Consider the following 23,490-nt stretch of genomic DNA (forward strand, 5'->3'; position numbering starts at 1 on the left):
GGAATGTGGATAGCAAGCTGAGGTAAGTTATTTCATTAGCAGCTTTTTCAGTGCTTCCGATTCATTTAATTGGCAATCTCCATATCCAGGTTATCTTTATATGTAAAATAACAGATATCTGACATTTCTTAATAATTATGGTAATCAAACTTCAAGTACTCGTATTCTTCCCTTCCTATAACAAACTCCAACAATGCAATGTCTTTTGTTTTGTAGCTGTGTGATTTGTGCTCATACTGTATTGTGATGGCCATCAGCTACAAACAATAAAATTTATTGAACTTGAATTCCCACTGTTTATTTCAGATTGTTAGAAGCTACTTGAGAACAGGGATTTGCCTATGTAACTCTACAATGAATGGTATTAACACCAATTATTTTTTCTTCTAATATTGTTAGACTTGAAAATGAAGATTGTTGGTCACCAGTGTAGGTGAAACATGATTAAAACATGTTTAATCTTAACTGTGACAAGTTTTCAGGTGTTTCTTTGAGAGACTGTGGATCTAAGACCCATACAAGTAGCAAGCAGAGCATTAATATAAATAAGTATAAATAATACTCCAAAACATAGAAGTAGGAGAAATTTATAATCTGCATCTCTTTGTTTACTGCTCAAAACTTAAAAATCTGTTTAGATTACAGAGCTTTAAACAGCTTCCACAGCATTAACTGCACCAATGAATTATTTCCCTGGGTGCAGCTATATTTTTGACATTTAATTCTTTCTTGCCTAAGTTAAGTAGGTCAAGCAAGTTATACAAAGTTATTGTTGCAATACACACCAACATGCACACTTCATTTTTGTTTTGTTTTTTGTTTTAATTGTGTATGAGGAAGATGACTGAGAAGATATTTGAAGCAGTCATAGTTTCTTCAAATCCAAAGACAACAGTTTTCACCAATAACATTCCTTCTGCATAGACCACAGAAATCCTAAGTGTGTGCTCATTATGCCAGTTAGTATCTAGAAGCATAGCAGAGGCAAACTGTTTACTCCTACAGCAGACACTTTTTATTCTAAGCTGGTACTGTTTTATCACATCCTCTGATAGCTACACCTTATCTTAACCAAGACAGAAACCATTAGCAATGAGATTCTTCTGCTGAAAGAACTGAGATATGATCTATTATGCCAGTACTCAGAATATCAACAGACTATACAACAAGCATTCAGAGAAACAAAACAACAACATGTTCACTTCACTGTAGAACTACTGCATCTCCTAGAACCCAAATTCCTAGAAGGCTGGCAACATGATAAAAGAATTTCATACATTTAAAAAGTTCCAATATACAAGTCATTTATATATGACACAACTGCTTTGTAATTTATCTTGCATTGCTATCCTATAGCTGCTGCAGAGCTAAATATTCATGTTCAAGACACTGTATACTTAGGGCTGAATATATAAATTTTTGTATCAGCATAGTATTGCTTTAGGTCAATGGTTTTTTTATACTGCTCAGAATATCACAACATGCTTTACACTAGGGCTACAATACAGATGTCACTGTGTGAGCAGCAGAGAGAACTATACTAATTGTTAAAGATTCATAATGAAATAACAAATAAGTTACTATGTAGTCTCACTTCATTACCACAAAAGTTAGTCAAATAATTGGTATTAGACTCATTTTCTCTCATTATCTGTGTATACTGTTGGATACCAACAAAATGAGACCAGTTTTTAGTGTCATAAATGCATTTGCATACTTTATTCTAAGACGGGGGTGCACAAAGTGAACGTACGTGAGGGCCAACCAAAGTTGTTGAGCTTTTCTTAGGCTTTAACCCCAAAGCTGTTGAAGCTGCTGAGCTTTTTAAAGGATTTTACCCCAGGACATATACTGCCACGGGAGGGCTGGATTAAATCGAACGGCGGGCCAGATTAGGCCCCCAAAACAGACTTTGGACATGCCTGTTCTAAGAGATATGCAATTTGATGAATATTTGACATGCATTTTGTTTGTTCAGAATAAAGCAAAACCTTGGAAGGAGGTTCTATCTCCGACTTAACATAACAAACGGATTATTTTTTGTCAAATGCAAGTGACAATCTTCAGAAATACTGTGTTATTGAAGGAGAGATTATTATGGTTCTTACCTGCACTTCACTAGTAGATCTACGGGGGCTGAGGGGAGCAGTGTTACAACATATAATAATATGATACAATTTAAATAGCAATAATGATTGTAATGGTTCTAGGGGGTTGCTCGTGCGTAAGTCATCGCCACACCTGGCTGAGTCACCTGGGTGAACCCTCTCTGTCCGGAGAGCCACCCATCCGTGGCTGTCTCAATCGCTGGCAGAATCCGTCAGTGGGCGTTTCTTGAACTTCTTCCAGGAAAGAAGTTCTTTGACGCCCAGTCTCCTCCTACTCTCCCTGCGCGGAAGTCTTCTGCGCAGGGAGGGTGTGGGCAGCGGAGGACCCGTGCTCTCCCCGCTGGTCTCCGGTGAGGAGTCCTGGAGCCTTCTCTCCGATTCCCCCATCTGCCCCCCTCCTCCACTGGTGCTACGCTGATTTCCTTCCCCAGAGGATGGGCTGCCTCTCTCCCTGCTGGGACCCTCTCCAGCATCCCTCTGGAGCCTTCCCTCCGCCTCTGGCTCCAATGGCAGTTCCCTGACAATGATCAACAACCCCATCCCTAAATCCAAAACAATAATCCAGGGAGGAACACTGGAGTTAAATTTTATTCTTCTGCTTTAAGATTTTTCATATACACAGTATCTATCAGCCTGCTGAACAGCTGCAGAGAAGTTTTTTTTTTTAATTGTCTTCGCTGTAAGAGTGATAATTTGCTGATTTTGGTTGCAGGGTTATAAAAATGAACAGGCTAAAGTAAAAGAAAGTAAAAGAAAAGTAAAATAACTTCAGATTTTTAGTAGCTAGTAAAAGAGATGACACAATTGGCTGAGATTAATTCAGTCGAAACCAGTAACCTGACTCACATTTAACACTAAAACCATGGCTAACTGAGAATGTTTGAGTGTGGTGGTACTCAAAGGGAAAATGGTGGTTGATTCGCTGCTCCTCTGGTTGTCCTGCTGCCTGGAGCTAAACCATGGTTTAGCTTAGCATTACATATGAACTCGTGCTCATGGTATGTCTGGAACCAGACAAACCACAAGCTGTAGCCAAGGTTTGGCTTGCCGTGATTTACCTGGGGGACACAAACCACACACCCAGGTTGGGGCATAATGCTAAGCAAATCCGTAGCTTAGCTTGGACACCACAACGAGGGTAGAGGTGAAGTTAACTGTGGTTTCTACTAGAGGTAACTGCACATTCATGTGTTCTTGCCTAGCCCTGATTTGGCTCAGCATTACATGAGAGCTGAGCCAATATGCAAATGTTTTCCTGAGCAAAATGGTGAGGATGGTATATACTGGTATGTTCTTCCATTCGACATATTCTTACAACACCTATTATTACTGTTTATTGTATTTATACCTCACTTTTCTTCCAAGGAGAGGGATGTGGGTGGTGCTGTGGGTTAAATCACAGAGCCTAGGAGTTACCAATCTGAAGGTTGGCAGTTCAAATCCCCGCAACGGGGTGAGCTCCTATTGCTCTGTCCCAGCTCCCGCCAACCTAGCAGTTCGAAAGCACGCCAGTGCAAGTAGATAAATAGGTACCACTGCGGCAGGAAGGTAAATGGTATTTCCGTGCACTCTGGTTTCTGTCACGGTGTTCAGTCACGCCAGAAGTGAATAAGTCATGATGGCCACATGACCTGGAAAGCTGTCTGCGGACAAACACCGGCTCCCTCGGCCTGAAAACAAGATGAACGCTGCAACCCCATAATCGCCTTTGACTGGACTTTACCGTCCAGGGGTCCTTTACCTTTATACCTTATTATGATGATGATACTTCACTGTGTCAATATTCTGAAACAATGGATGAGCATTGATGGATTTCAGTGGGTCAGCTCAAACCATGACTAAGTCTGGATCAAACCCATAGTTCAAGGAAATAGGCACTGCTATAAGTAGCTCACCTGTAAATAAGCTTCCAAACCTTGCCGACGCTGTTCCAGAACTTTGGGCACCCAGTTCCTTACATGCTTCGAAGGGATTTCTGGTGTTCTTATGCATTTCTTAAGCTACAAATATGAACAGAAATACATTTCTCCCCAATAAAGTCCCTTTAGAAATGAAAAGGAAAGCATTCAAAGAGAGGTGAAAACAGGGAATACAAAACTAGAAAAAAACAGGAAGGAGGGTTGGGGAGACAGAAAGACAGCGAAATGAATTTTGTTATCAAAAACCTTAATAGTCTACAAATAAACTGACTTTATTCCATTACAAATGTTATTGTATACAAGATGGTGAAGTGAATTTGAAATATTAACAGGCAACATGCTGGGCAATTTCTTAAAGCAAGAACTAAGCATTCTGTTATGTCAGCTAAATATTACTATGTGAACTGGCCAATCTACACACCTAATAAAATCTAAAGAATTTAGTTTAACACAGATTTTAGCTGCACTCTTGTGTATTACGTGTATAAACAAACCTTAAAAACAGTATCACTTGCTCAAATACAATTGACTTTAGTCCCTTTCCAGGATTAGGCATTTAAAAAACAACAAATAAGCTGTGCAATACTGAACCGCCCATATTTCACAGATATTTGACGAAACAGAAAGCAAGGAACCAAGGGAATTCAACTGAAATCACAATGAAAAACACAACAGAAAAATGAAGTTCAGTAAATCTTAACTCGGATGTATATTGTGCTCTATTAGTGACCTATTCCAGGCACTGGAAAATGGTTCCAATGGAATAAGTGTAACCCTTGTGGTAGCTAAATTTATAGGATTGCATATACAGCTGTTTTTTTTATTCTGTCTTCCTTCCAGCCCCCAAACCACCTTTTAAATTTGGAGGACTTTAAGAAGTGGTTGGGTAGGTAAAGTTGCTTGACAAGGCCATACAAAACAAGGGCTTGCACTATTATTTCAATGTGCATTAACCGTCTTCTATTATCACATTCCATCAGTGCAAGGATTTTTGCTTGCCCATCAATACTTTTCCTCCCCGCTCCCCATGCCCTCCCCAAACCTGCTACAGATGGTTGGGAAAACTCCTGGGCCATATTTAGGGAGCCCACAAAGGTGGGTGGAGAATGTTCTGTTGAACGAACAGAAATCCTCGTGCTGATGGAACAACGGTCTTAGCACTACACTGGATTCCACGCAATGGATTGGAAGTCTTCCTTTGTAGGAATGGCACAAGCCACCCCTGTATAGGAAGAAAGGAAGAATCAGGACTGCACTCTCCAGCGTGCTCCCAGTTCTTCATCTGAAATTGAATCACCTGAGGTTCTGTGACATCAGGGGATTTACCAAAATGGATTGTCAAGGATGGGAGAGCTCCATATCTCGTCTGCTGGTTAGTCACCCTGTTTAATTTGTTGTGCTTATCTTCCATTGTGTTGCTTTTATGATATGCATATGGATTTTCTTTACAGTGGTGCCTCGCAAGACGAAATTAATCCGTTCCGTTAGGCTCTTCCTATAGCGGTTTTTTCGTCTTGCGAAGCAAGCCCATTGACAGCTTAGCGGATTAGCGCTATTAGCGGTTTAGCGGCTTTTAGCGATCAGCTGATAAGTGGCTTAGGGCTTAGGAAAAGGGGGAAAAAAGGGAAAAAACCCCGCAGGAACTCGCAAGACATTTTCGTCTTGCGAAGCAAGCCCATAGGGAAATTCGTTTTGCGAAGCGCCTCCAAAACGGAAAACCCTTTCGTCTAGCGGGTTTTCCGTCTTGCGAGGCGTTCGTCTTGCGGGGCACCACTGTATGTTGCTAGCCACCCTTTGGATTATTTTATGATGGAAGGCCAGGATACATACGTCTTAAACAACTAACTACTGGGAGACATCTGTGCGGGCCTTTATCAAGTCACCCTCTCTTATCCTTAGGTCTCTCTCGTGTATGGTAACAACCAGAACTCAGGACTGCTATAAAGATGAGCCAGAGAAATATTTGTAAAGCTGAATGAATGATTAACAAGGTTCCAATGAGAAGCCCCTCTACGATTCAAAAGAGAAAGAGAGAAAGTGAAAAGCACTTAAGAGTGGATTTCCTATATTTGATACAAGGCGACATAGGTATTCTCTCACCTCTAAATGAATGTGATGGAAGTGTGTGCGGAACTGCAAAGACAGAAACTCAAAATTGACTTTGATGTGCACACCCACAGGAGTTGAGAAATTTACATTTCATCTTTGAGCCTGAGGAGATGTCACCCTATTGAAAGCTGTGTCAACAAAAGTCTCTGCTGATAAAAAGTTTGAACATCCAAAACCATTGCTCAAGGAAGACTATACAATGCAATGGCCCATACACCCACACAATTGTTCTAGGAGAGGTCTTTAATAAGAAAACCAGTAAGGCAGAAATGGAAAACCCAAAAAATTCCACTGAAATTCCACTGACCTCTCATAAGTGATTTTTTTTGTAGTAGTAGTATTTCTAGTTTGGAAGAATTAAGGAACACACACCTTCTTGCTCTTACAACACATCCCCACTTCCTGATAAAATGCTATGTGAGTTGAGCACACTTTTTTAAAAAAAGGATGGTTGCATCACAGAAACATTATTGCAAGGGTGAGGAGCCTCCAGACTAAATGTAGCTCTCTAGGTCTCCTCATTTGGCCTGGCAGACCATTTTCAGCAAGCCACATGGGTGAGAGGAGGATTTCAATGGAGCAATAGGGAGCTTAAAGCTCCCCAGTTGTTCGATGGATCCAGCAAAGCATGCTACTCTCTGCCTATCCTCCATCAGCTAATGGATGGAGCACAGTGCACCTTCAGTCCTCTTGAAGGTAGGGCCTTCAAAGGCATACTCCCATTCTCCATCATTCTCTGATGGGCAGATCAGAGCACATCCCCTTTCCCACTTCTCCTTCAAACTGCTGAGGTTTAAAAGAGAAACTGGGAGGAGAGGGGGGGTACGTAAACCCTTTGTAAACATCCCAGCCCTGCTCTGTGAATGTGTACAAAGGGCTTTAAAACAGCCCACCCTCCCATCTGCTTCAAACAGAGGAGGTAAGATAAAGCAGAGGACAAGCCATCATGACTTGTAGCCATTTTCCGCCATTCTTTTAATCCTATTTTTAAGCCATCCAAGCTGGTGGCCATTAATTACTACATGTTGTGGGAGTGAATTATATCTTTTGCTTGTCTCAAATCTTCCAAAATTCAGCTTCTCCGGATAACCCTGGGATTTTAGTATTATGCAAAAGGAAGAAAAAAAAGGAAGAAAAACATCTCTAACTTTCTCCACCATATCATGTGCAATTTTATGCCCCTCTATCTTTACTTGCCTTTCCCCCTAAAGAGCCCTAAATATTGTATCCTTTCCTCACAGGGCAAGAAAGACAAAAGAAATGAAACACAAAAGATTCAGAAACCAGAGAAATCACTTTGGAACAAGTGGAGGGAAGGTTCAAGCAGAATCACTTTAACAACTTACGTACAATATTTACCTTTTTATGAAGAGCATGAAATTCACTATACCGCTTTTCAACAAAGTGCTTTCTTCCATTCATTAGTACCTCTATCTTAAAGACCTGTAAAAACCAATTCAAGAGATTACTTTACCTGTTCAAAACCCTGTTTTGCTTTGTGATGTGTTTAAAGGAAAGAATTACTGAAGCTGATTTGTTCCCTCCCCCCAAACACAAGACACTCAGGAGATACTGAGGTGTAGCCACTGATTAATGAGTGTGCTGGTTAAATCCCCTGCTAACCAGTGGGCTCCACAAATACATCCAAGGACAATTAAGATTTGTGAGGTTTAAAAAACTTCCACTGTACAATCAACCTAGTAGAAGCGCATATATATATATATATATATATATATATATATATATAGCGCAAAACAACTCAAGAATATATGGGTCTTCCAGTGATGTGCTATATAGTACATCAACAACCTTACACACATACATTTCAGTGATAGTGGTAGCATGTCTTGTGGAACACATAAAATATAAATGCAAAGACTATACTGCAGGTTAATTTCCACCTAACCTACATATTTATCTCTAGTCTCAGCTGGGCTTGCTCTAGTGTTTACACCATTAAAAAAAATGGTTTGGGCTCATTTTCTTTGCATGATGTGTATGACAGCTTTTGCTTCCTCCTGTGGAAGGTTGAAAGGCCAGCTGAAGATGCTCTCTAGTTCCACTAATTAGTAGCCACTAACATGACATTTTCTTGATTTTCAGGTCACTGGGTCAGATCTCAGAGCAGGTGACAAGAAGTATCTCAAAATGCTCATGAAAACATAACCTAGCAAAACCAAGGCCAGCAGAAAAGCATAATAATGAGAGGCCATTGCTACTGTAACCAAATGTGCCTACTGCCAAGATTTGTTCTAATAGGAGATCCTTGGATTAGATAAAGCCAGCGCACCAATATTAGAACCCAATTCTAGACCAGAAACTACTGAAATTAACTTGAGAAAGGATTTTGGATAGGGAACCTTGGCTTAGCTGCTGTGCTGTACTAAACTAAAAGAGCAGAGGAGGAGCAAATTGGATGCAATTTGCCAGGTTGCTAGACATTGAAAGTTGGGAGAGTGCTGTCGCACTCAGATTTCTGGCTGGTCACTGTGAGAACAAGATACTGAACCAAAGAAGACCTTCAACCTGAACCAGCATGCTTGCGACAAGCCATGGTTTGGCTTAGCATTACATGTAAATGTGGCGAAAAGCCTGAAGACCCCTGAACCTATTCACTACATTGTCACGAGGATACTTTTATCACTCTAATGTACCGTATTTTTCGCTCTATAAGACGCACCAGACCACAAGACACACCTAGTTTTTGGAGGAGGAAAACAAGAAAAAAAATATTCTGAATCTCAGAAGCCAGAACACCAAGAGGGATCGCTGCGCAGTGAAAGCAGCAATCCCTCTTGCTGTTCTGGCTTCTGGGATAGCTGCGCAACCTGCATTCGATCCATAACACACACACACACACACATTTCCCCTTACTTTTTAGGAGGGAAAAAGTGAGTCTTATAGAGCAAAACATACGGTAATCTGTTCACATTACATGGAGAAGGGAGATAGAAGAGTCAGCATTTCAGATCATGTACTGGAATCTGCATGGAATCTGTGTACACAGCACACTTTTGGTCACCTTCATCATTTCTCTCCCTTTTCTTAACCTTATTCTGGAAGCTTATGCCATTGGTGCCAATGGCTGTGAGTACTAATTCTTCAAATTAAATGCTCTGACACACATGACAACAACGCTCCATTGAGCCAGGGTTGCGGCGATCCAAAGGACTAACAGCCAATGAGAATTGTAATGTCAGAAAGAGCTTATACTCACACATAGACACACAGGCTCTTTCAGACATTATGCTGAAAGTGAATGGGGAAGCCAGTAGTAGAAAACTCTGTCTCTGCTCCTTCCACATTCAGAAAATATCTGAAGACTGCTATTCTTTTGGTTATGCATTAACATGTCAGTATGAGGAAGGGCATTTTGCATCCCTCAAAATAGTGTATTTATCATCCATATTATTAATTTAATTTCAATTAGTCCTACTGTGATTATCTGATCACTATTTAGAATCTCAGCATGAGTACTATGGTCAGCCTAATGTGGAGCATAGGTGTATTCTGAAGCAATACAGATTTGTGCATAAAAGAAAGGGAAACTTTCCTAACAGTTAAACATTTTGAGGTTTTATTAAATATGGACATGCATGTAGAAATTTTCATAATAAGCAGTAAAGGTCACATATAAAAGATCTTACCAAGCATCAAGTAATGAGTTTCTAGCAATTTAAACCCTAACAATTGTGTTTACACGACACGAACAATCCCCATATGAAATATTCATGCATTTACCATACCACATTCTTATCTTAAAGTTGAGAGAGTAATGGGACTTCCCATAAGGACTGGGAATCCCTGACAGCCTCCTGCCTCCTCAATGTCTAACCATCCAAAAATATTAATATCCCATTCTGGGAAGAGGTTAACCATTGCCTTCCCTGCTACTGTTGAAGTAACATTTGATCCTTCACCCATCCCTGCCCTAGGACAGAAGCAGCCATTGGGAGAAATGGCAGTTTCCCTTTCAAGGAAAATGACAGACTTTGGGGGGTCAAGTAGAGGGACAATTTTCACTAGGATACAGGATTCAGAGTTAAGAACACTTCCTGCAAGCCATGGCCTCAGTTGTGAACAAATCCCTCTTTCGATTGGCTGTAACTTCTTAAGTAAACAGAAAACTCGTTAATAGGTTAAATGTGTATTATTAATTTATCTGGTTTGATCCATTTAGCAACCGGCAAACATACAGTGCTATACATTGTCTTTTAACTGCATAATCAGTAAGCGCATTAAATAGAACAGATAAGATCTACAATGATTTGTCAGCCAAATAATCTTAATTTCTCACCATTACCATAATAAAATCCATGCTAAATCCGTAGCAAAGTATTTTTTTTCTGCATGGAGCCAATACCTAATAGGGATAACAATTAGACATTTAAAATGTCTGCCAGAATTTAACTCATATTAATAGGAAGAATAGCTTTTGGTTTGAAGTACGTGTGGAAACTCATATTTTTTTCTTCTGACCATCATGCCAAGTAGATGACATTTTATTTTATAACCATCAAAAAGCTGGAGAGGAAGAACTGGGGCCTATTAAATCAAAGTCCTGTTTTAAGAATTCTTTTTAGGAAGCCATAACAAAGTCTTTCAAGGTTCTTGGATCAATCTGCATAACAGCTGTCTTTATTTAAAATTATTTTTTAACATAGACCAGTAAGTCACCATCTGATTACCAGTTATAATAAAAATATGAAAGACAGTCGTAAGTTGGGGAGACTATCTTCCATCTGACTATAGCAAAAAAGCATATCCATCCTAATTTCCAGAACCAGAACCATATTCCTTTTCTGACTGCATTCCAGTTTTAAGCCTTGTGACTGAGAGACAGTGACATAATGTGAAGGGCTATAGCTCAGTGTAGAATATATGCTTTGGATCAGGGTCAAAAACTCATCGATATATAAGCGAATCGCCAAATGACACCCTAAACCTAGATTACGGTTGCCACAACAGAATGTCTAGTCACCAATTGATTTAAAAATGAAATTATCATCATCATTATTTCATTTCAATACCACTTTATATTTTTAAAGAAAAATCTCAAAGTGCTTTACAGCACATTAAAACATCAAATAAAACAAATGCAAGCTTCAAGGGAAATGTTTCAGATCCTTCTCTATGTGACGTTTTCCTTTCCCTATATTTATTTACCTACTTTATTTAAATAGCTGCCCCATAGCAGCAGTACTCTAGGAAGCGAATGTGGTGTAGTGGTCAGAGCGCTGGACTAGGACCTGGGAGATCCGGGTTCAAATTTCAAAAGTTCCAGAAGTCGAATGTTTCAGTTTTCGAATCCAGAAAACCCAGAAGTAAATGCTTCAGTTTTCGAACGCACCTCAGAAGTTGAACGGCTTCCGCTGAGTTTCCCCCCAATTTTCTCTATTGAATTTGCAGGCTGCTCTTTGTGCCTAGGTTTTCAAACGTTTCAGAACTCGAACAGTCTTCTGGATTGGATTACGTTCGAAAACTGAGATACCACTGTACTCTTTGGAGAAAAAGGTGGGAGACAAATGCAGTATATAAGCTCTTCTGCTTACCTGCTTAAGACAACTGGAGGGCCCTGCCAGATGGAGATGTCAGACGCCAACCTGGCATCCACAGATCTCCATGTGGTCGCAATTGGACCCGCACCAGTTGCAAAGATTCCTGGCACCTGGGGAACTTCGAACAATGCTTTGGATGCAGAAAGTCCAAGGTTCAATCCAGGGCAGCTTCAGGTAGGGTTCAAAAAGATTCCTGCCCCAAACCCTGCAAAGCTATTGGCTGGCAGTGCATATACAACAGTGAGCTGCAGACACTGGTGAAGCCAGGTGATTTTGTTGTTGTTGTTTAGTCGTTTAGTCGTGTCCGACTCTTCGTGACCCCATGGACCAGAGCACTCCTGTCTTTCACTGCCTCCTGCAGTTTGGTCCAACTCATGTTGGTAGCTTCGAGGGCACTGTCCAGCCATCTCGTCCTCTGTCGTCCCCTTCTCCTTGTGCCCTCCATCTTTCCCAACATCAGGTCTTTTCCAGGGAGTCTTCTCATGAGGTGGCCAAAGTATTGGAGCCTCAGCTTCAGGATCTGCCCTTCCCGTGAGCACTCAGGGCTGATTTCCTTAAGTGATTTTAGACCCTGCATTTAATGGTAACTTTGTCGGTTTCCAACTGAACATTCAATCCACTATAGCTCTGGTTTTCAAACTCTGTTCCCAAGACCCCTAGGATTCTCTGGAAGCTTGTGGAGGTTCCTCATGAAGAACAGAAAACACTCTACAGATGGCTGATTCTGTCAGAACAAGGAAGAGGTCCAAAATTTGACCAGTCCATCCTTCAGAGAAAAGGTTTATACAAAGAAAATGAAAGGTTCGTGAAAATAAGGTCTGATGTCTAAGTTGAGTTTGTCTCATTCCAAATGCAAACAATTGCGTTTGTTATTTTTCTCCTATGTTGGTTAAAGTTTAAAATTGTGCTTTCTCTTTTAAATACCCTAATCACTTCTCTCTCATCTGTTTATGTTTCAGCAAGCATTTGAATATGACCCAGGAATGGTCTGCTTCAGCATGTAAAAAGTTTCTTTTTTAAAAAAGAAAATAATTGCTTTCTGTTAATGACTCATATACTCAAGAATTGTAGTAAGAGCTTATGCACAGTAATATAATTCACTTCTAGTTCCTAAAAAATGACTTCGGATGAGTCAGCAAACCATTCAAAAGAATGCTTTGGTTTTTAGAACAATTCTCTATAAAAATATATAAGACATACATTTTAACGAAATAGCAATGATGTAATGATTTTAAAGTAATTCTAACTAGAAGAAGAACATACTGAAATCTGGATACTGACTCTTTAAGCTCCTCTAGTTCTACCTACTGGATGCAGGAAGCTTTCCTGGGAATTAAAAAAATAAAAGCTGCTAGGTCAGGATGGGTGCCTGTGCTGGAGGCATGATCTTACAAAGAATTTCGGGAATGCCTAAGTGTCAGGAAGTGAATCTTGAGAGGGAAAATCTATATAGATAATTCAAGGAATGACAACTGTTTTCTGACATGTGTCAATCAGCTCATCCTCACTCCGTTTAATATGAACTTTCCTTACCTCTTTTTGAAACCATCTTTTCAATCATTTCTGGAATCACTAGTGACAGCAAATACAGAGTGCATCTTCTGTAGCACTAGCATTATAATAACAATATGATGCAATGAATGAAATGCATATTTATCATAGGTCCATGAATATACCCCTTAATGCATAATCTGATTAAACACAAACACAGCCTAACTAAAAACAACATAAAGAAATAAAAACATAAGAGGTCACCTGCTTGCAAACTAGCATTAGTCAACTTTACAAATCCTGGTTGAATGCTGATGAACCTAATCTGCATTTTTATTAGCCACCTGTAACCCTTGAACATCATCACAACTGATTCCACTCAGGTCAAGATTTCTCATAGGCAACCTAGAGAGCATTCAAGAGATAACAACCCATTTCAGAATCAATTTTACAAAACAGATGAAACAGATCTGACTATAGTTCACTGACTAAAAGCAAGCTATCCCTTCTAAGTATGTTGAACTTAGCTTTACAAGAACAAAAAGAAATAGCAGATAACAAAAAGAACCAGATGCAACCGAGAGGGGAAATCTTATTGGTTATTTTGTTATTCTAATATGTGATTACTGGAACTCTTAAAGCACCAGCAGGATCCAGTAATACAAAAACAGAAAGGATGCACACTGTACGGTCAAGTTATACTGTATTTTTCGCTCTATAAGACGCACCAGACCACAAGACGCACCTAGTTTTTGGAGAAGGAAAACAAGAAAAAAAAATTCTGAATCTCAGAAGCCAGAACAGCAAGAGGGATCGCTGCGCAGTGAAAGCAGCAATGCCTCTTGCTGTTCTGGCTTCTGGGATAGCTGTGCAGCCTGCATTCGCTCCATAAGACACAGACATATTTCCCCTTACTTTTTAGAAGGGAAAAAGTGAATCTTATACAGCAAAAAATATGGCATTTTAATGGAAGTCATAAAAAGCAAGAAGCTTTAAGCTTTCTAGAATATTCAAGGATATGCAGAATTCAATGTACTATTGAATCCATTATAATACAAATGAGGAAAGTTCAAAGGGCATGGAGGAATGGGAAAGGAAAACTTGTAACTGAGCATTGTCTTAGCTGACAGATCTCTAAAAGAACATTTTCTGATTCATCAGTGATTTGGTACCAAAGGAAGACTAGCAAAACAATTTAACAGCTTTCATATTTTTAAAGAGTTCAAAGAAAGACCGAAGAACTTAGGGAAGTACAACAAAAACAGCAAAACCATAGTGGGATATGAATAGGGCAGCTCATACCACCCTTCAAGCTCTGAAAGACATTCACAGAATTTAAAGAGAACTTAATTCTTATCTCATCCAGCTTTCTGCAGGACATAACTGCAGTATCCCTGACAGACTCAGTGGACCAAGAATCATGTTCGAACAACAACAAAAACTGGAATACATCTCAAGATCAACCCTTGCAAGAACAATTTCATAGTAACATAATGAAGCAGCAATGTAATAACAAATGTAACAACCAACATTTCAGTACTGTAGCTATAACAAGCTTACACTAACAGCATTATACCTTCTGCCATTTGGAGCAATGGAGAATGAATCTGCTCCGTTTTCTGTACCCAGTAATTCCTATACTTCTCCTTCCATTCCCTTTGCCAGAATAACCAGGAAGGAGAAATACTGTGAAAGTGAAACAATTGCAGATGGAAATTTATCAACAGTCCACTTTGAGAAGGAAGGTGGTTGGGCCCTGGGCAGAATAAAAATTGAACTTCTTAATCAAGTATTTCAAATGTTAGAGTTCTGCTTATGTTTCTTTTAAAATAGTCAGGTTAAAATTATAGTTGAATATATGCACGTTAAAACCATACATATAGACTCTTAAAAGTGAATCAATTGGTTTAGTGCAGGGATGGGAATCTAATTGGACTGGATCTTTATATCCTTTTACCCAGCCCTGGGCCTAGTTTGGCAGGTGGGTGGGGTCATCCACCTGTCAATTGCCTGACCTCTCAAGGACACCAGGCCTACATGGTTTGAAATCAGGCTGTTAAGGGCAAAGGCACAATACTGTACTTTGCAAGCACTGGTGATTAGCTGATAAGTGGGGCTTGCAAAGCTCCACACTCGTGACTTTGCAAGCACTCACAAATTCCCATTCTCCCCAGCCACAACTTTCCCTGTACCACGCATGATGGCAAAGATGAATTCAGGTGTAAGACAAGTGGGCATGACTTTGCCAAAATGGCCTTGTGGAAGGTCTGGCAGACTGATGGATCCTCACCACTGGATTAGTATTAGGGCAGTGTTTCCCAAACTTGGGTCTCCAGCTGTTTTTGAACTACAACTCCCATCATCCCTAGCTAGCAGAACCAGTGGTCAGGGATGATGGGAACTGGAGTCCAAACATAGCTGGAGACCCACGTTTGGGAAACACTGTATTAGGGAAATCTCAGGTTTGTGTGCTCTCCCCTCCTCTCTCCTCCAGTGTGGATGCAAAGAGAAAATAGAAAGTTTTCACTTCTATTTTAAGTGGCCACATTAGTTAATTAATTTTTAGTCCCTCACAGGGCAAGGCTTCCTCATTTGGGCTGCTGCTGCTATTTCTCACAGCTTCTGGTTCCAGGTGCAAGAGGCCACAGGGAGAGGAAAGGTGTTTAGCTCAGATCAAATTTATTTATTTCTAATCTATTCATCAGACCCAAATAAAATGCAAAAAGCTTAAAATGCCGGATCTCCCTGGCAGATCATGTGCCCTTATAAATAAAATAAAATGGTGCCTCTTTCAATAAATACTAAAATGAAATGAGTTTACACAACTATGAATAAAAGCAAGCAAGCGATTAAAAGGGTAAAACAAACTTTGCAAATTCTGAACCTCCCTGACAAGACACAGGAGTCTCTCTCAAGAATTCTCCCCTCTCATCAGCTACTGCAGATAGAAAACGTGCAGTCTTCACAGTTGTATATTTATCTTGTCTGCCTAGCAGATAAATTACAGACTCGAGGTCAGACCTCTCTTCATTTCTCCCTAAAATTTGTCCCAAGTGTTGTTTTCCCAATGCATTATACAAAAGACAACATATAATAAGGTCCTCACAACACAGTTTAAGTTACAGCGACAGATACGTTCAGAATATGGCATGTTTTGGAAACTTGCTTTTAAATCATCTGAGGGCATCAGATTTAACTGGGCTTCAGTAGAGACCATCCTATCTCTCAGTCTCTGCAAATTCTCAAAAGAAGAAGGTAATACATGAGGAATGCAAGGGAAATTCTTATGCAGTCGTGCTATTTTAGAAACAGATACAGTTGCTCTGTCCATCTGAAAGGTCACATCAGTCAATCCCTGCTTCAAAAGCCTTTTAACGAACTCCACACCCAAACTCTTTGCACTCTTAAAGAAAAACCCCAAATTCACTACCAAGGATGAAATGACCCCCTGCAAGAGTGATTGTTCATTTCCTCAAAGGCTGCCATAAGAGGACAAAGAAAAGGTAAATTTTAGCCAAAGGTTTAACATCATTTTGTATACCACTGTTAGTATTGCTATATAGCCAGTTCAGCTCTGCATAAACCAGAAGGTACAGATGGGGGGGGGTAGGGAAGCAACAGTAATGATAATTGAAATTTATTTTGAACTATCTCCAAGGGACCTGGCCCCTGTACAGAAGCAGACAAATGAGTTTCCGACTACAGTAGTACCTTGGTTCTTGAACTTAATCTATTCTGGAAGTAAGTTTTGCTTCCAAAACTGTTGGAAAACCAAGGCACAGCTTCCAATTGGCCACAGGAGCTTCCTGCACTCAAGCGGAAGCCACGTCAGATGTTCGGCTTCCGAAAAATGTTCACAAACAAGGAAAGTCACTTCCAAGTTTGCGGTGTTTGGGAGCTGATTTATCTGACAACTAAGCCGTTCGGGAACCAAGGTACCACTGTATACAGCTCCAACACTGGTGTTACCTGATGTCCAGACCTAGCTCTACAAAAAATGTAAAACACCCAATGTAATCTTCTCACTTCATCCTTTGAAAACTCTACATTTTGTATCCAGTTTTCGGCCTGAGAATACACCACACCCCAAATTTGGGGAGGAGGGGAAAGAGAGGTGTTTACAAGTCTCCCACAGTCCTCAGACATAGTTGCCATTTTGGACAAAACAGTGAGTATGTATTCAGGAATTACACAACTCAGCATGATGAAGTATACTTTAGAAGGCACTCTAGGTAAAGGTAAAGGGACCCCTAACCATTAGGTCCAGTCGCGGACGACTCTGGGGTTCCAGCGCTCATCTCGCTTCACTGGCCGAGGGCGTACAGCTTCTGGGTCATGTGGCCGGCATGACTAAGCCGCTATTGGCGAACCAGAGCAGCGCATGGAAACGCCGTTTACCTTCCCACTGGAGTGCTACCTATTTATCTACTTGTACTTTGACATGCTTTCGAACTGCTAGGTGGGCAGGAGCTGGGACAGAGACATGGGAGCTCACCCCGTCGTGGGGATTCGAATCACCAGCCTTCTGATTGGCAAGCCCTAGGCTCTGTGATTTAGACCACAGCACCACTCTAGATCCTGCATTAATACCACAAGCCTAGAAATGTCTCCTGAAAAGTAAATCCCATTTAGTTGACTGGGGCTTTCTCCCAGGTAAGCAGGTATTAGGACTGCACCCATGGCCCATTTGGTAACATTTCTGCTGTTTGCATAATACTACTGGTTTACAACGTACTTTTGCTTAGTTAGTACCAAGCTAGCACAGCTAGTCAGGTAGAAAAGGAGAGGCCAGTGAGGATAGCTTTTTTAAAACTTCAAATTGTATGTCACCTATGAGCCAAGTATTCAGATAAACTTCTTTGTACTATTGATATTTGCTACATTTTTCAATGAAACATTTTTCCTTTCTAATTTAAAGATGGTTTCACTCCATTAGCAGAACAGCTCAGTTTCCCTGTTTTGTTACACGCCAAAAGAGAAAATTCAGTGCCCCTCCACCCCAAATTCAAAAGACTTGCATTCAAATTGGAATTGCATTATCCTCTCAAGACAGCTATTTACATGAAATCTCTTATAGTTTCTCTGTCGGTATAAAATGTAGATGCCACTGCACATCAGGCCTCTGTTTGGCTCTTTGAACAGACAGTCCAAAACAGTTTTCCTGATCTGTTTCAACTTGAAATGTTGTCAATATATGGATTGTCTTGCTTTCTAATTCAGTGAAAAATCTAGTTTTCCATTAGTCTCTGCCTTTCTAATTTTCAATACAGCTTTACTAAATGTAATTATTAAAGGCAGATTCAAGAAAGCAATTACTGAGCTACTGGTTTGTATCTCTGAAGTCTTAATAAGCAGCGCGAAGTGGAAATGCCAGGAATGGTTAAAAATAATTAATAATAAAAATAATAATGTAAGTGATTGTGGAGATGACATGACACTTCACAGAACGACATCAAGTAAAGGCTTAGTGCTGTGATCTAATTCAGGTCCGTTTCACCTTTCCATCACCCAGCTACAGCTGCTTGTTGTGTTGTGCTTAACAGTCTGCTTCTGAAACTCCCTCCTTTTTCAGGAGCGGTCTTGTTGGACAGCAGGGTTTGCTACTTCAAGGGAAAGGGTTGTGTGTGGGAGCCCTGCCACCCAGTCCTTTGGATTGGGGCTTTAATCTAGTCCTGTTTGGACATTGCAATGGTTGAGTTGTACATGCAAGTGGGAAGTCAGGTGTGCTGAGTACCTCCTTTCCCTGGTGTCACTCAGAGTTCCAGATGATTTGGAAATCTGTACCCTCCCTTCTGATGTTTGTGCTGCATGTGAGGGGAAATCACCTGGAATTTGACAGAGAAATCTTGAACCGGAAGCAGTATGTGCGATGTGCAAGGGATCCAAACAGAAGCCAGGGTAGCTTCTATAATACTGGAATATGCTGCTCAAAGCGGAACAGTTGAGGGGTATGAAACTGGAATATACCAATAAAAGTAGAGCTATGAAGCAAATTAAATATCAGAAACAAAGATGGTCATTACATCAAATAAACCAATGTATGCATCTTCAAAAGCCAGAATTTAAATATAATGTCTTCTCCTGAAAGCCATCTTTGGGTTGGGATGAGAAGCTAAACTCTAGACAAGACAGATGTACCTGTCAGTGAAAGATTCCAGTGAACCAGAAATAGGTATACAAACTGTTCTGGGCAGGTTTATACTTGTTTCAAAGCAGCAGGTTCATAATTTGGGTGTACTTCTGGATCTTATCTGAAAGCTGCAGTACTAATTTTGAAAATAAATAATAAATTAAAGGAAACTGAATAGCTCGGTTAAAAAGCCAGGATAGCTCCTTCCACAATGGAATGGCTGAGAATGAGAATACAGTGCCGGCAATACCAGTGGTATATCAAAGCTCGGAATACCTTGAAAGATCAAACATCATTCCATGCTCATCTTTAGCGAGAGAACTGTTACATTCAAGCCTAAACAAGCAGAGATTTTCACCTCCTCTACCATATGGGATGTTGATGACATAAACCTGATGTAAAAATACCATTTAAAAGGTTTAAAAACTCCACTCATTCATTTTATAACAAGGTTAATTATTTAATAGAAGAGTTCTGCAGTTCTTTGTAAAAGCATGACAGAATGGCCTAGAGGCACAGTGTATTGATCCATATGGTTAACTGCGCAGAAAATAGTTTAAAGTATTTATCCTACTTTTCTAAATATCGGGAAGCAAACAGCATTCCTCAACTCTAGCTACATGGTTTATAAAGTTAAAAATAAGTAAGTGAGGTGCACTCTTAGAAGAACAATAATTATACAAGTACTTCCAATTAAACAGATGTTCTGTTTTCTATATACCGGTATGCATGTCCTTGGCTTAGTGGAGATACGACGCTTTCAAATTTCTTAACCATTAAGCAACTGGGAGTAACCTTCAGGAGCACATTGTTAAACATGGCATAGCTTCAAAACACATTTTCAAACTCTGGTTTAAAGCTTACTATGGGCAGTATTAGATACAAGCTGATATTATGGCTGCCTTGGGATTAATTAAATCCTGCCTTAGCACATAGCTCTATCGCTCCTCTCTGAACGGGAATGGGGAAACAAGTCAGAAAGCCAGAGTTAACCACAGTTTCCTGTTACACTCAAAGATGAAACTATGGCTAATGGTTTGACCAGAAGCCAGGATACAAAGTGGAAGTCTAAAGCTGGCTTCTGAATCCTGGTTTGTTTGTTTGCAAGCTATTACGCATAACCTGGCTTATTAAAGGAGGATTCGATTGTGCAAACCAGGTCACAGTCAAAACATGGTGAATGCTGAAAATGGAAATTTGGAGAAAATTTGTGGGAGAAAGAGGGAAAGGAAGCATGATTAAGAAATACCTGCATGAAGCCTTATTGCTATGGAAATATAACATATTGCAACTTTTTTAAAAAGAAAACAACTTTATGAGCGACGCTCTGAGAGCTTTCCATTTCTTATTTTTTATACTAGGCTAAATGCACCAACTACTGTTACTGCATAATCTTTGATTTACCAGGGAAACTGCAGCATTTTTAAAAAGTTCCATATGTGCAAAGCATTTCAGTTTGCCAGGTAGAATGATCCCCCCTCTCCTTTCCCCAGGAATTTTCTTGACCCCCTTTTCGGGGGTGCAGGTAAAGTGGAATGTTCCATTGCAGGGCTTGTTAGGTAAATCCTGCGCTTTATGTTTAAATCCTGAATAATTATCTGTGTATTAAAATCAATAGATTGTATCCAACAGTAGTCATATTCAGAGTACACCCAATGAAATTAATGGACATTACAAAACTTCGTTACATAAATTTTACTTGGTCTGTTCTGAGTAAAATTTTGCTGGATACAACCCAATATTTTTAAACTAGATACTTGAAAATATGAACGGTTTTGTTTCTTTGAAGTCGTTACCAAGATTTATCATATTCAGAGATGTACATTTTCGAAGTTTTTTTTTTTTTTAATATGACTGTGTATTCTGCAAAACTGGACCTAAAATATGGGTTTCCGTTGGTTAATGGTAATTTAGTGGTATGTTCACAGACAATAGAAAAGAAGTTGTGTGTGTAGCGATACCAAATAATTTATACACAGCAGATGTCAGCTGTCATCTTTGTCAATTCCACTAGTCTGCCCTCCCTCCTTCCTTCCCTCCTTAGTCTGGGTGAGCTGTCAAGTTTCTAGTTTCTGATGTGTATTTACATCACTCAATGATACTTGACAGTAGTGAAAGGCCACAGAAAACTGCTTATTGATCAGAGCAAAACTAGTTGATGGAACAGATGAGGTTGTATTACGGAATTGCGGCTACACTCAGGTGATGACATTTTGTTCCCCTGTATACAAGTGCTTAATGGAATACAACTTCATTATATCATGCCACTAGCGCTTAAAACTTTGCACAGATTTCATGACTGCTTTTGTGTACGCAGTGATGAAGACAATCTATTTGCACTGGTATGTGCTCATAAACACTTGCAAACTATCAGCCAACTTGCCAAGATGAATAGACCAGACAGGCACTGAAGTCGCAATCTTGCAAAGTCCTAATTGAGCTGACCTTTTTTGGTTTTTTAATCCAGTGTTACCATTTAGCAGGGAACAATGGCTCGAGTTTCAACACTTTTAAAACTTTCACACCTCTCAGTGTACATGCTTACATGGCTTTTTAAATGTTTGGAACGGGTGTCTTTGCCAGTGACTAAGATCTAAAAAGTCTCATAGAATCCAGATGGGAAGGTAGAGCTGGAGACCAGGCAAGTGGAAAGAGACATGATTAAAGGTAAAGAGAAGAGATGATTACAGGAAGGATATGGAAGATCAGATTGTCATCTTTTCATGCAGTGTCCAAAGCCTTCCACTATTTGAAATTCAGCTCTTAGAACAGGGGTCAGCAGGGGCCGGTCCAATGTCCCTCAGACCTTGTTGGAGGCCCAGGCTATATTTTGGAAAAAGAAGAAGAAGAACGAATTCCTATGCCCCACAAATAACCCAGAGATGCATTTTAAATAAAAGCACACATTCTACTCATGTAAAAACACAGTGATTCCCGGACTGTCCGCGGGCCGGATTTAGAAGGTGATTGGGCCAGATCCGGCCCCCTGGGCCTTCGTTTGCCTACCCATGTCTTAGAAGATGGAAACCATTTCCCCACTGCTGAGTTGAACAGCTGTCCTGCTTTGGGGCCAAGATGAAAGCCAACTCCACCATCAATATCCCATCTTTTCCTCCTGACAGCTACTGCACAGAATTAGCGCCACTAGGCAATGCATCTGATGTTGGACAGAAACTAGAAAAGGCACAACTTCATTCACTTATTGAAACATACAAATTAAAGTGTATGTATACATGCTACCATACATGCAAGTATGTAGCCAAAAGTTTAAACAGCGAAGCTCAGAAAAAAAAATTTTTGTTCATTACTACATTACAGTGGTGCCCCGCAAGACGAATGCCTCGCAAGACGAAAAACTCGCTAGACGAAAGGGTTTTCCGTTTTTCGAGGTGCTTCGCAAGACGAATTTCCCTATGGGCTTGCTTCGCAAGATGAAAACGTCTTGCGGATTTGCTTCCTTTTTCGTAAAACCGTTAATACCCGGGCAATCCGCACTCCGCAAGACGAAAAAATCGCAAGACGAAGCAACTCGCGGAACAAATTAATTTCGTCTTGCGAGGCACCACTGTATGTATTTTTTTGCATTTTTATACGGTAAACTGCCCTGTGATCCTTGGACGAAGGACCGTATAGGAAATAAATAAATAAAAATACTGCTTTAAATCATATTGCTATTTGTTGAAAAGCATACCAGGGAGTGCATATAACAAACATGTTGGATACTAGGAAATAATTAATAGGAACCACAGTCCCATTGTTAGAAACATCCCTATACTTGATGAATCTAACCAATCGTAGGCGAAAATAAAGTTACGGTAAGCACTTCACGTAAGTGTGCTAATTATATTAATATATCATTAGTTGGTGAACTGTGATACAATGTGAACATTTAAACAGAAGAGACCCTCCCCTGTCTAGTGAATACAGTCAGATTACAGGGTCCCCCCCCCATATTTTTATATAACGGCTCATATCCTGTTCTGAAAGTAGAATTTGTTCATAGGATACAGGCATTTAATTACTACCGTTGGGTTCAGCCAGGTGGTTAACAATTCAAAGCAACACTCTACAAAATAAAAGCCACAACATAATAAAAAAGGAAGTAATGGTCTACTTTTTTAAAAAATGCCACATAATTTTGGGTTTCAATTTGTTGTTTTGAAATATCCTGTACA

The 23,490-nt window shown here is 40.0% G+C and overlaps 1 protein-coding gene across 3 annotated transcripts in view; it reads right to left on the reverse strand.

Annotated features, from left to right (window-relative positions):
* SNX24 (sorting nexin 24) overlaps nt 1-23,490 on the reverse strand; it is a 76,390-nt gene that overhangs the window by 30,384 nt on the left and 22,516 nt on the right. Inside the window, exons 2-4 of one of the 3 annotated variants that reach the window (XM_081880617.1) lie at nt 14,762-14,871; nt 7,496-7,579; nt 4,004-4,108 (exon numbers count right to left, since the gene is read on the reverse strand). In XM_081880617.1, coding sequence (XP_081736743.1) covers nt 4,004-4,108; nt 7,496-7,558 — 168 coding nt within the window. In that variant the 5' untranslated portion in view covers nt 7,559-7,579; nt 14,762-14,871. The remainder of the gene's footprint in view (nt 1-4,003; nt 4,109-7,495; nt 7,580-14,761; nt 14,872-23,490) is intronic. The other 2 variants (XM_081880616.1, XM_081880618.1) reach the window with 2 other exon arrangements.

Source organism: Podarcis erhardii, assembly GCF_964252035.2.
Source record: "Podarcis erhardii genome assembly, chromosome: 11".
Classification (NCBI taxonomy): Eukaryota; Metazoa; Chordata; class Lepidosauria; order Squamata; family Lacertidae; genus Podarcis; species Podarcis erhardii.